Raw genomic sequence first — 13,256 nt, forward strand, 5'->3', positions numbered from 1 at the left:
TCTCTTAATGTTTTAAGGTCCCAAGTTTGTAGAATTCTGAAATTTCGTCATTATCGTACAATGTTCTATCCTATATTATAGTGAAGCTGTCCATTTGAGGGCACATCCAAATGTAAAAAGTAGTTGGTAAGAGCCACATTTATTTACTTCTCACTCTTTGTTTGTGTGTGTGTTTTCCCCGTAAAGCTGACATGTGTTTTATATAAGTCATAGTCTATTCTTGGATTGTGTTTAAGTTGAAAAAGAATTTTGCTAGCAAAAAAATCTTAAGGGAAAACTTTTTTTTTTCTTTTGCTTATTTACTGCTCACTAAAGATACCTTATATCAACAGAGGGTGCAAAGAGAGAAGTTGAACACCTTTCTGGGAAAGGGAGGGATCTTCTGTGTTGAGGGCTACCAGAATCTTAGTCTTGCAGAAATTGGGAGAATTGTTGTATAGCACCCTCTAAGGAGCTGTTCTGTGACTCACAGCAAAGCATGCTAATACCATTTTGCTTAGAGTTGCTCACAGTCTTGGGAGATCTGTTGGGTAGTGAAGGTCATGACCAGGGCAGCCCCTGGGATCCATACAAAAGACCAGCCAGAGTGGTTTTGCTTCCTGTACGCATAACTTTATAGGCAGGCAGGACCTACCCAGCCTAAATTTCATATCTGACTTGTCCGTGTTCCTGAGGAAGTAGCAAATGAGCCCTAGATCGGTTTGAACATTTTCTTTGCTTTTTAAGAACCAAAGTATACATTGTACACAGTAAGAATTGATAACTTGTTCGTAGGATTTGGGTCTGGGACCTTAGTGACCATCTATCCTGCCTTTCATAGGAGAAAACTGTTTCAAGTCTTACACCCTGAGGAAAAGTTTTCAGCAATACCGCCTGATTTTAAATCATTTTAATTTCATGAACTCATTTTTTGTGGGGGGGGGGGGGAGAGTAGAAATTAAGGTTTCATAACTTGCAGTTAGCTTGGGTGTATTGGGCTAATTACTGCACGCATTACATTCATTTTTCTAGCTTTTGGCTTCCGTGCATCATCAGTTTTGATAGTGTTCTCTGACGCTCATGTGTTATCCTGCCTGAATCAAGTCCATGTGGATTCACTGCTCAAATCCATTTATAAGACCAGTTTTTTCTTAGATGAAGAAGCTACTCAGAGCACATGGCTCAGCTTCCATTCAGAGCTTCCGGCTAACTAGTTACCAGCAGGAAAGACAGACTTTGGGGGTACCTTTTGACTTTCTTTGCTTAGTAGTTTTTTTGGAAAAAGGTAACTGAAATCCATTGCTTATCCTGGATTGCTTTTCCATCAAACTTCAGTATTTTTTGCCAAATTTTTTTGGTGCTGTCTAGATAATTTTCTTTTATTTAGGTCTAAGAACTTTGTTGTTTGTTCAGTTTCAGTCCTGTGCTCTAAGTCACTACTGATTTTGTTGTTCCTGTTCCCTTGTGACCAACTCTTTGTGGCCCTGTTTGGGGTTTTCTTAGCAAAGATGCTGGAGTAGTTTGCCATTTCCGGCTCAATTTACAGATGAGGAAACTGAGGGAAACACAGTTAAGTGACACTCCGTGGTCGTATAGCTATTAAGTGTCTGAGGCCAGATGGGAAGGTTGTTGATTCCTGGCCCAGCACTATATTCAGTGTGCTACCTAGCTGCCCAAGGATTATGGGAGACAGTAAAGAAAAGGAAGAGGCTGAAACATGAGCCACTAAGGATTGGACACTGAATAACTAGAAGGGCAAAAGTATATCTGTGGATCCCGAGGAACTGGGCTATTTGAGTTCTTGCATTGAGGATGTAGTGGAATCTAGAAGAGAACCAAGTGGTGACTATTGCATATACTAGTAGTGGAGGCCATACCTGTATACACATAGAAATCTGTGCTTTCCTCCTTGCTTTCAAAATGGACATTTTCTTCTCCTTTGTAACGGCTCTGGGAATAGATGCATCTTCCATCTTTTTCCAAGTTGTCTCTTCTCTCCTACTGGGCCCAGAGCCAGAATTGGCTAAAGAGCCAACTCATCGTGCCTGGGATTGTGAAGTACTCACTCATTTGGTGAAAGGCCCTGCATGTCATTGGGAAGATCTGGTTTACTATGGAGTCCATGCCAGCCTAAAAAGGGGGAGGGGGTGGAGGAGGAGGATGGGTGGGTGTGGCTTTAATGGATTGCTTCTCAGTCCAAGGAATAGACTGGTCTTGAAGCCAAGAAACACATCAACTTCCTGGAACTTAAGCCATCATCACAGCTGTCTTAGCCTTCAGAGCACACGCAAGGCAGTACTTATTAGGACAGACAGTGTTGCTGTTGTGCCCTCTGTTAACAAGCTGAGGGAGAGCATAGGCCTTGCCATATTGGATTAGATAAAGGACCCATCTTTTCTGACTTTCTGCTCACAAACTAGCAGCCAGTTCCCATTAAGCTTTGTGCAAGGCAAAGATTTCAAATGTTTCCTTGCTTTCCTTTGTAAACTGCCTATGGTCTTCAGTCTTAGCATCAAGTATGTTTTTACCCCTTTTCTTAAGCTCCCAGTACTCCGTGTTGAGACCATTTTAAAATCTGAATTCCTCTTGCCTGAATTAGTCCACCTTTAGGCTGTGCATCCAATCAGTTCAGTGGTATGTTGCAAACCCTTAAACCTGCTCAAGTCTCTCAGGGCCTCTGGCAGTATTCAAGGTCTGGGGCTACACAAAACTACCCTAAACTTTGGGCTTCTTGAAAGCATTTAGATTCTATAACTTAGTCCTTGGGGATTCCTCAGAAGTGGGTTTGTTCCCGGCTCCTTTTGTTTTATCTGTTATCTCTCAGGGTTATCTGGTCTGTCTGGATGGACCACTCTCCTTAATCTTCTCTCTCTGGCCTTACCAATGATTGTTCTCTTATCTTTTCTAGGTGGGGACGTCCTTGGTAGGAGGGGAGGGACCATCCAGATGTCTTTATCTTCACTTTACTAACCTACATCAAGGACTCAGCTCTTTCAGTTAGGCTTTTTGGACTCTTATGGGAGAGAAGCCTTAGGAGGATTCATTTATCCTTCATTTGAGAAAAGGGGGAGATCGTCTTGAATTTCTTCTTGGTGCTACCTGTTTTGTAACCTGCAACACTTTAGTTTGAAATTTTTAAATCAATAGATTCCAAAGGAAACACTGAAGTTTACCCAGATCTCAGTTTTTAGGTAATGCTGGGACTTAAACTAAGGTCAAACCTTTTATATGAAGGATCAAATGGCAATCCCATCTTGGACATAAATCTTTGGCCTCAGAGGAATGCCTACTTTAAATTACCTTGAATATCTGATCTTAGTTATTAAAATGTGAAATAAGGCTTCTCCTAATTCCCTTTCTAAAATATTCTGTGTGATAGCTTTCACAGCCAAAAAGACATTCTAGTCTACAGTGTAAAGTATACATAAAGCAGATCTTTAATTTTGGGCCAGTCTTTTACTCATCATGGAGGATTTGACTAGATCACCATTTTATGTCAGACGAATTAAACTAGCCGGAGGAGGATAGTTTCTTTCTCTTCTATGATTTACATCTTTTAATCTCATTTTGCTGAAATAAAGCTTATTTTGAGTTTTAGTGATTTGTTCCACACATTAATGCTAACATTGTTGTGCTAATATTAACTACTACCCTACACCCCACAACTTCAGACAAGAAACATCCCTTTACCATTCTAGTTTTTTTTTTTCCTGGTATTTCGGATCTGTGGCTTGTTGTCTAGCCATTAGAGCTTACAACCTTTCTATACCTGTCATCCTATGCAGTTTTTTTAGTCTTTGTAAATTCTCAGGCAGAGGATTTAGGATTTTGAGATTGCAAGGGGTAAAGTTGAATGATTTCATGATTTTCTGCCTTTCCATTATGGCTGTTACTGGGGTTTTAAGAAATGAAAATATAATAGGCTCTTCTGAAGTCTTAATTAACATCCCTTTCCCTTCCCCAAATCAATCTTCCACTCGTTAAAAAGTGAAATGGAAACCTAGACTGACTTTGAGTGCCTTCTACTTCTATTTTGTTTGACCTTAGGCATTGTTCCTTGGTTTGGATGGGTGGGGTTGATGGTCTGAAAGGGACATCTTGTTATCTAGTTTTGAGATTGAGGTGGAGCCCTTTGTAAATTGTCTGATGGCATCTTGAGTGTTGGCATGCGCCTTGTAAAGGAGATTGTGAAGTTGAGGTCCCCATACATCTTCCTGAGAATAAGGTGTGAATGTGTGTAAGTGTGACTGGTCCTTTTGACCCTTCTTTATTCCTCCCTGGTTGTATCAAAATACCGTGGGCCGTCTTCAAAAGGAAGGTTAGAGATAATGGAGAAAGAACATTTGTAAACATTAGGAGCCAGGAGAGGACTTGGAGTATACAGAATTATGGAGCTAGGATCGTTGACAAGATCTAAATCCTATCATTCCTATCTTGTACTTCCCTTATCTGGACTTGATCATGGAACTCATTTCTGGCTCTAATATTTTATTTTTAGTAGGCATGCAAGAAATGTGAATGTATAGAATTCAGGGTGGTAAATATTGATGGGCTTGGGGCTGAGTAGATTTCCTTGAGGTTTTTTTAAGGAGACAACAAACATTGTTAGACAGTTGTTATTTAGTGAATCATATGAGAATTCCACCGGTTTTTGAGCTGAGGAAGGTCTTTTCAGCTCAGTACAGTTCAGTCCCTTTTCCTTTCACCAAGAGGGGAGATGAAGAAATGATGAACTTGCTTTTTCTTGATCCTAAGCCTGGCCTTATACCACAAATTCAAATTAACTGTCAGCAGAGAAAAAGACAGGGAAGAGAAATTTGTGTTTGGATGCTATAGACTGATTCTTTAAAGTCTGGTTTGCAAGTCTTTTAATTTTTGAGGACATTAAGGCAACCATTTGTTCCAAATAGTGTTTTTGGTAGTTTAAAGATTTTAAAAAATAGCTTCTTTTAATGGTGTTTTAAATTCTTTAGTAACGAATAGTTTCTGCATATTATGCTTTCCTATTCTTTAGCATCATTGTTTTCTTCCTAGACTAGAAAGTATTAATTTCATAATAATCTTTTTGTATGTTCTGCTATCGTTAACCCCTCTCCCTCACTACATCTTGTCTTTTTGAGGAAATTATAATAATTTCCTTAAACAGCTTTTCTATGATTTCCTCCTTGTTTTCCCCTTTCTTTCTCCTTCCCTTTTGGGCTGATTTATATTCTTTTTTTATTTGACCCCATTCATAGCTATCTCACTCTCTTACCTCTTTTTGATGCCCCTCCTGCCATATGGATTTTTTACCCACACAAGATGCCAGTTACTAATGTCTCAGTTGTTTAGTCTTGTCCAACTTAGAGTTTTCTTGGTGTACTAAAGTGACTTGTCCAGGGTTACCCAGCTTGTAAGTGTCTGAAGCTCAGGAAGATTTATCTTCCTGATTCTAGGCCTAGCATTATCCACTGTGCCCCACTTGTATCTTAGTCCAAGGTGTAATGGTTCTCTTCCTTGCTGGTGCTAGAAGGCTGAATTCAAGCTAATTTTTAGCATGTAATCTGGCTTTTGGTAGTGAAAACCCTGCTGAGAAAGGCCAGTGGTCTGTCTGAGTAACAATATTTTTTATTCTTTTCTTATAGGTTGCCCTTTCTCTGTGCTCCAACCTTTGTGGCATTGAGGTGTGACACTGTCCATCAGCTCCTCTCCTACTGCATCCAGCTAGTGTTAGCTCTTCAGTGAGGTTGGCTGGTTCAATCAAAAGCAAGAAGATAAAAGGTTGGTTAAACATATTTTGTTTTTATTTTCATAGTTTAGAATGTTAGAAACCTGTTCCTAGTCTCTGATCTACTCCGCCATACATACCACACAATTGTAACTATTCCTAAACCTCTTTGCTTTTGCAGGTTGGGAGGTTCAGAGACAATTAACCTTCCTCCACCCCCCCACAATGAGCAGCACTCAGAATGCCTCACCCAAATCCAGGCCATTGTAACAAACATGTAAACATGGGGTCAAAGGCTCTTGTGATTTAGAGCTGAAAGGAGCCTGCTGATTCTCACACCTTTTGGCAGTCTGGGTGAAGATTACCTTGTCAGAATGACTTTTTACAGCATCTAATCCAAAATACATGAGGTTATAGAGGGAATAAATTTTCTCAAAATATTGTCTAAATAATCTCTAAAAAGGCTCTAAATGGGATCCCCCACCCCTCATACAGAACCTCAGGGACTAAAGGGACTTGCCCAAGGCATCACCACTATTCATTGGCACTAAGTCCAATATTCTTTCCATCCACAGCAGCATGTGTTAATTTTGACAAAGATGATCATTTATTTTCAAATCCGGTTGGGGAATTTGATCTGAATACATATAATTATAGACACCCTTTTGCTTCATGGGGGTTATGGGGAGGTTCATGTTGCAGATGTGGCTGGTTAGGGAAATGAAGTGAATAGGAATAGAATGACATAGATTGCAAACACTTTGACTGGCAATGTGAATACTTTTCATATCCAGTAAAAAATTCTATCCCCAGTGTTGGTTTCCATAGGCTGGTGGAGTTTTGTTTGTTTGTTTTTGTTTTCTACTTCATTAACAGAAGAAAAAAGAGTTAGTCAACACGAAGAAACTTTATTCTGGTCCAATTAGTGCATGGTTGCTGCTTAAACGTTAAGGTGGTTTGTTTTTTTTTTCCTTTTACCTTAGAACAATGAACTGCTTTATAATGTACATCAGGTTCTTTTTTTCACTTCTTGCTTGTGCTGTGTATTGTGTACTTCTTCCTATCTGTCCCAGAGGGAGAGCTCATGTACAAGACAGTCGAACAAACTGGAATAAAAACTTGTCATAGCTCCAAGGGCTTGGTGCTTTGCAGCAGCTTCTCCGTGATGAGTCAAAGCACTCCAGAGAAGCCAGCCTCTTTTCCTCTTTCTGAACAACGTAGCTGAGCTTCTCATTTTGTTTTATTACTCATATGTTTTCAAGTCCAAGAGATAAGAGGATGCTCTAACTAAAAATGGCCCTTTCTTTACATTTTAAAGTAATGCAGATTGTCTTGCCTTTAGCAAACCAAAGAATCACACTTTGTACATTATCCCAAAGGAGGAAATCGATTTAGCAAATGTCTTCCTGTTCAGACTGAATGGGAAATAACAAATTTTTGTGGGGTTTTTTGTCTTTATTCTCTTTTGGTTAAACCCTTGTAACTTTTGTAGCATTTTTGTTAGCAAGTTGGTTAACTATGTTAACTGTCTCTAGGTATTTTGTGTGAGATACTTAGCTAGCTTGCAAGTTTAGCTTTCATTTTCGTTAATTTGAAAGTGTATACATGAATGCAGTTTAATATTATGTCTTTCCTTTTAAAGTGGCCTTTTGCCTTACCCCCATCTTTCATCCCTTGCTTCACGGTAGAATTTGAATTTTTTTTTTGTTAACTCCTATAGCTTTAGCTATCTACTGTAATATATTTGCACATTTTAGGAAGACTTCTATCAGGACTTTTTTGCAACTCATTCTAATTTTTGTATGTAAAGTAGGTAAATGAGAACATAATGACTTAGCTCTTCCCCCGTAACTATTTCTTCCTTTGCTTCTTTTCCAGTATTAGTGGTTCTGAGAGTGAGGAAGAAACTGAGATAAACAAATACATTAGCCTGCCACTTTCAGTGGAAGGTAGCTTTCAAAGAAGAAAATCTTGTCGTACATCAGTTGGAGAAGATGAAGGTAATTGTTTTGATAGTAAGAGTGTTTGACTAAAATAGGTTAACTGGACCTCATCTACGGTGTCTTCCTTTCATGGAATCGCTCTTTCCAATAGAAGACTCTGGATTAGCTTCCAGACTCTTCACTGTGTTTCCTCATCCATGTATATTTTTCAGTTGGCATTTTCAAGATTTAATCAATGAAGGTAGCTTACCTTCTCTTCATGCTTCTTACCCTAATTGTGAACATTTAGTTTCAGTGGGGCCTTGCTTATGTCAAGCCCAGATTCTGAATTTTGCATACCATACATTAGGACTGTGGGAACCCATTAAATTAAGGTAATGGTCCAAGAATCCATGTGGATGTCAAGATTGTCGTTTTTATCTTTATTTAACTTTGATGATATATGCAGTTTGATTCAACATAGCAAATGAGCAAATATTCATTCTTTGAGCTGAATGAATAGTGTTTTACATATATGCATTGTAAGTGTAATCTGATGCTATTGATTAGTAAAACAAATTCATTAAAATTTATTAAGAAAATTTCATTAGCTTTTTGTTGCCAAATATTTTATCCATTAAGTTACTACAGGTGTATATACGTATGGGGAAATGGTTTGACATCACAAAATGTTGGCTCTTGCTATTCTACAACTCATTACAGGTGACTTGTCACAGATGTATAGGTGATATGTCACAGATGAGTTAGATTCTCATTCTTAGGCTACTAACCTGATTTTATTGCGGCAGTGAAATTAATGACAAGTCTGGCAGAGTTGTCTCAGGTCTGTCTTTAGGTCCAAGAGCTTAGTGATTTTTATTGTTGTCACTACTTTACCCAGCTCTTTGGCCCAACTGTTGAAGAGAGTGAAGAAAGCCACCCTGCTCTTTGTAGAAGCCCTCAAAACAACCACTTTCGACTTCCACGAGGCTTCTCAACTTTTTGCCTTTCCCTGCAAACATCTCCTGAAATTCCCAGTCTCAGAAAGAATAAATGTTCACTTCTTGGTCTTCTCTTTGCCTAACATTCTTTTATGTTACATTTCCTTTCTTTAGATCCAGCAAAAAGAAGCCTCAGCTTAAACTGTAGCCCTATGACGTCAAAGTCACCCATCAGCTTAGAAGGTTCAGATTTATCTTCCATCAATACCATGATGTCCGCAGTAATGAGTGTGGGGAAGATTGCAGAGAATGGCGGCAACTCACAGGCCATCAAATCCCCAACAAAGTCATCAGGACCGAATCGGATTGGCAGGAGGAACCAGGTAAATGATGATAAATGTACCTCTGAAGTCTGGTAAGTCCAGCCTGTGAGTCAGAGTGAATGTCATTGATTCAGATCTTTGGGGAATTAGTACCACTTTAATCATGTAACTACATAACTGTGAATGAACACATCTCACAGTCTTGTCACTTTTCTCTTAGAGAGTAAACCTCCGTTCCTGTAGTATAAATATTGCTGACCAGTGCAATATGCCTTTTATCTAAATATTAGTTCCATTAGGAGCCCAGAGGTCGTTCTCCCTTCTTCTAAAGCGTTCAGTGCTTGTGATGTGATTCCATGTTGTTCTATCTCCTTACTTACAGTTGGTTATTGAGCTCTTTCAAGGCAACCACCTTTTTGTTCTATAGTGTCTAGAGAAAAACCATGATGTCTCTGTGTGCAGTAGATCAAGGGAAGCTGGAGGGAATAAGTGGGCCGGGATTACAAAGGATTCTGGTGGTATAAAAATAAATTAGGAAATGAGAGGAATCCTTGGTTTGTATGCAAATGGAGCACTTTGGACAATATTTATATTTAAAGCAATCATGCTCTCAAATCTTTTATTCCAATGGCTCCCAGCATCGTTGTCTAATGTAAGTGAGGTAGTAGCAGTAGTGAGTGAATGATCCTTATTCCTTCCTTGCCCCTTTTTGTGTCACCAAGCACCCTGACACAAAATGATCTCTACATTTGTCCAGGCAGATAGATAGAAAGCCTGCTTTTAAAAATATGTACAGATGGGGGGCCGCTAGGTGGCACAGTGAGTAGAGCACCAGCCCTGGAGTCAGGAGGACCTGAGTTCAAATGTGGCCTCAGACCCTTGACACATGTACTAGCTGTGTGACCTTGGGCAAGTCACTTAACCCCAATTGCCCTGGCATGCGGGCCCCCCCCCCCCCCCCAAATACCTGCAGATGGAAGGAGAGGCTCCAGAAATTCTCTAGCTGCAATTTGTGACATACTCATTAAAAACAAATAATAACCTTTTAATATCCTGATCTCAAAACTACTATTTAAATAAAGCTAGGTTTCAAAAGTCATTGAACACCTTTTCCTAAGTTCTAGAGCTAGAAGGAACCTTAGAGATGATCTAGTCCAATCTCCTTTTACAGATAGGGAAACTGAAAGCGAGAGAAGCTAAATGTCTTGCTTAAGGTGAGCCAAGCTTTGATCTTGTGTTGTCCAACTCTAAACTTCATGTTCTTTCCACTGCACTACAATATTTCTGTGGCTTCTCAAACCAGAGGAGTATTGATTTGTTCTCTTAATAGGTAATTGGTTGTTTACATTTGTTCTTCATTGAAATGGCGTGTTCCTCTGTAAAGGTCTTTGCTTTGGACATGCTTTGCTGGGTGTTTCTTGGGGAATTTAGGATAAGGGGTCCTCATTCATACCTGTGACCTCCCTCCTGGGATGTCACAACATAGTATCGAGAGAAAAAATGGCTGATGTTACTTCAGGGACTATGATATCGTAGAACACAGTTTGTCTTTTTGGGTGTCTTGTCTGCTTGTTCAGTTGTTTTTCAGTCATGTCCAATTCTTCGTGACCCCATTTAGTGTTTTCTTGACAAAGATATTGGAGTATTTTGCTATTTCCTTCTCCAGCTCATTTTACAGATGAAGGAACTGAGGCAAACGGGGCTAAATGACTTGCCCACGGTCACACAGTTAGCGTCTGAGGGCAGATTTGAAGTCAGGAAGATAAGTGTCTTGTCTGTACTTCCCTTTGTTTGGCTACTTGGGAGCTGATTTGGGATTCCTGGATCATTGGATTAGAAAAGATAGTTAATTTGATAGAGGAAGGAAGAACCTTTCTGCCGTGCCCTCCCACCCCCACCCCCCCAATAGAGAAGAGATTAAAAAGGAAAGCAGTCACCCCTACTCCCCAGACCACTTCATTCCCATTCAAACCCTTCTCTGTTTTGTCAGCCCAAAAAAGAGAGGTCAGAGAGGTGGGGGAGAAGGAAGGGGAGGGCAAAAGAAGGTTCTTTTTAGTCACCACTTTCTTAATAACAGCCAGCCTTTCCAACTGCGGGTGAGAGAGTTCTAGCTTTCTTCTGAGGCCTGTAGAGTTCACTGAAGTGTTTCATAGGCACACCATTTTAAGTGGCCAGCATCAACCACAACGTGATAGTTTAGCTCCAGATCCCTCCCTTGTTGATAAATGCAGGGGAGAGCCAGTGGAGCATGTTCTTGCTTTAATTCCCATTCTGCTGCTGTGCCCAGACTTTTCCTACGTGATGTTTTTGTCTTTTTTTTTTTTAAGGGAAGGTTGTATTAGGATTGCAATGAGGGTCTTTTCTTCCCCATTCTCCCCCAAGAAAAAAGGGAGTCCCAGAGATGAAAAGGAACCCTGGGATAAATCTTCTAAGTGCTCTCACAGACTTCCAGAACAGATTAGCCTCTAGCTGAATGCCTAACAAGGGTGTCAGATTGCTTCATTATGGAATAGTGAGTTATCAAATTAGCTGCTAATTTTATCTTTCAACTCAGGAAGTGTTCCTTTCACCAACTGGACTCCAGTAGCTAGATTTTAAATTCTTCATCAATGCCTTTTCAACACTAGTGATGCTCACCATTTCTGGCTATATGAGGGTAGAACAGAGAGTCCAGTGGGTCAATGAAACTGATTCCCTCCAAGCCATATTTGATTTGGTTGACCTGCATTATGGTACGTAGTACACTAGTGCTCGAGACCAGAGAAAGTTTGGGTGTCAGTTAATAATAAACCCCAGGGTCAATGCCAGTCAACTCCATGATGTCCGATCTCTGCTTCAGGGTGAACTAGTAATTCTTCCGTTGTGTTAATTTATCTCTTCAGAGGGTGGACCAGCTAAAATCCTGATTGGAATTGCATTTATATATAAGTGTGTATACATATATATTTTATACCTACAAAAGCCTGATAATTATGTAGAAATCCCTGGATTGATACCTTACTGTCAGGACCATTTCTGAGATTTTTCTCATGGCTTATTGTATTTTTTATGTCCTGTGGTCTGTTTTGTGCTCCAAAACCACCTTGATTCTCATTCCTTAGAACAATTGTTGTCATTTGTAGCCTAAGAAAATTCTGGTGTTATATGGGAAAGGTTTGTTTAACTTCCTTCCCGATGATAAGTGTCACTCATTTTTTTACAGGAGGATGACTCAAACAGTATTATTTTGGGGGGTGGGGATGTTAACATTAATTTGTATGGGGAAAGGTTGGACTATTAATGACTATCCATCATTAGAAGAGTCTTAGGAAAGAATTTTTATTCATCATTTTTCTATATGTATAAAATCAAGCACAAATCTTTTGAAGGCTCTTTTCTTATGTCTTTGGGGCTGCTCCTCCTTCACTGACATAGGTAGGTGGCTTGTGGGAGAGTGGAAATGGGGGTGGGGAAGAGGGGAGATCTCTGATTTCATTGAGAATTCCCAGAGGCTTCTCCCTTATCAATGAAGGGTTAGCACCTGCAGAGCCTAGAGAGTTTTGGGGGTCACTGAGAAGTTTACTTATGTGCAATGCTCTCCCCCATTCTTAAAAACATAAATGGTTCTCCTGGCCCACACCTAACTTTCTGCACTCATTGGGCATTCATTATACACTGTGATCTGATCAAACTGGCCTCCTTACTAATGACTCTTACTCGTGGACACTTCATCTCTCACATCTGCCTTTGCACTGGCCATTTATACAGACTCTTCATAGAGTCCCTTTTCTTTTAACATATATCATCTTCTGCCTGGAGCCTTTTTTTCTTGATTCCTCTAACTGCTAATCTACCCTTCCCCCCAAGTACCAGGTATTAATTACTTGGTATATATTTTTTATTCACTTTATATTTAGGCTGTATGTTTTAAATTATATTTTTATTTCTATCTTTACATCATTGTTCCTTGTATCCCACCTGTCCCTGATGCATTTTATTATGCACTTTTTGTCTCCACCATTAGTTTAATAGTGAAGTGATCTAGAGTGTTCAGAGATCTGAGCTTGGAGTTGGGAAGACACGAGTTGAATCCTCCCTTAGATACTAGCTGTGTGACATTGGGCAAGTCACTTAAACTCTGTCCCAGTTTCTTCAACTCTAAAATGCAGCAAATAAAATAGTATCTGTGAATCAAATGAGATATCTGAGAAGCCCTCAGGACAGTATCATGCATGGTGTAGGCACAGAATAGGCACTGTATAGATACTATTATTAATATTATTATCATTGTTATGTCAGTTCCTTGGAAGTTTCATTTTTTTCTTTGTTTATGGGGTCTGGCACATAGTAGCTGTTTAGTAAATACACATACTTGTTAATTTAAATTGAGCATTTTCATTGTGTT

The 13,256-nt window shown here is 39.6% G+C and overlaps 1 protein-coding gene across 3 annotated transcripts in view; it reads left to right on the forward strand.

Annotated features, from left to right (window-relative positions):
• RREB1 (ras responsive element binding protein 1) overlaps positions 1 to 13,256 on the forward strand; it is a 144,698-nt gene that overhangs the window by 59,736 nt on the left and 71,706 nt on the right. For all 3 annotated transcript variants that reach the window (XM_036747982.1, XM_036748070.1, XM_036748004.1), the window contains exons 2-4: positions 5,604 to 5,739; positions 7,565 to 7,686; positions 8,724 to 8,932. In XM_036747982.1, the coding sequence (XP_036603877.1) occupies positions 8,762 to 8,932 (171 nt within the window). In that variant the 5' untranslated portion in view covers positions 5,604 to 5,739; positions 7,565 to 7,686; positions 8,724 to 8,761. The remainder of the gene's footprint in view (positions 1 to 5,603; positions 5,740 to 7,564; positions 7,687 to 8,723; positions 8,933 to 13,256) is intronic.

The sequence above is a fragment of the Trichosurus vulpecula genome, chromosome 1 (assembly GCF_011100635.1).
Source record: "Trichosurus vulpecula isolate mTriVul1 chromosome 1, mTriVul1.pri, whole genome shotgun sequence".
NCBI classification, from domain to species: domain Eukaryota; kingdom Metazoa; phylum Chordata; class Mammalia; order Diprotodontia; family Phalangeridae; genus Trichosurus; species Trichosurus vulpecula.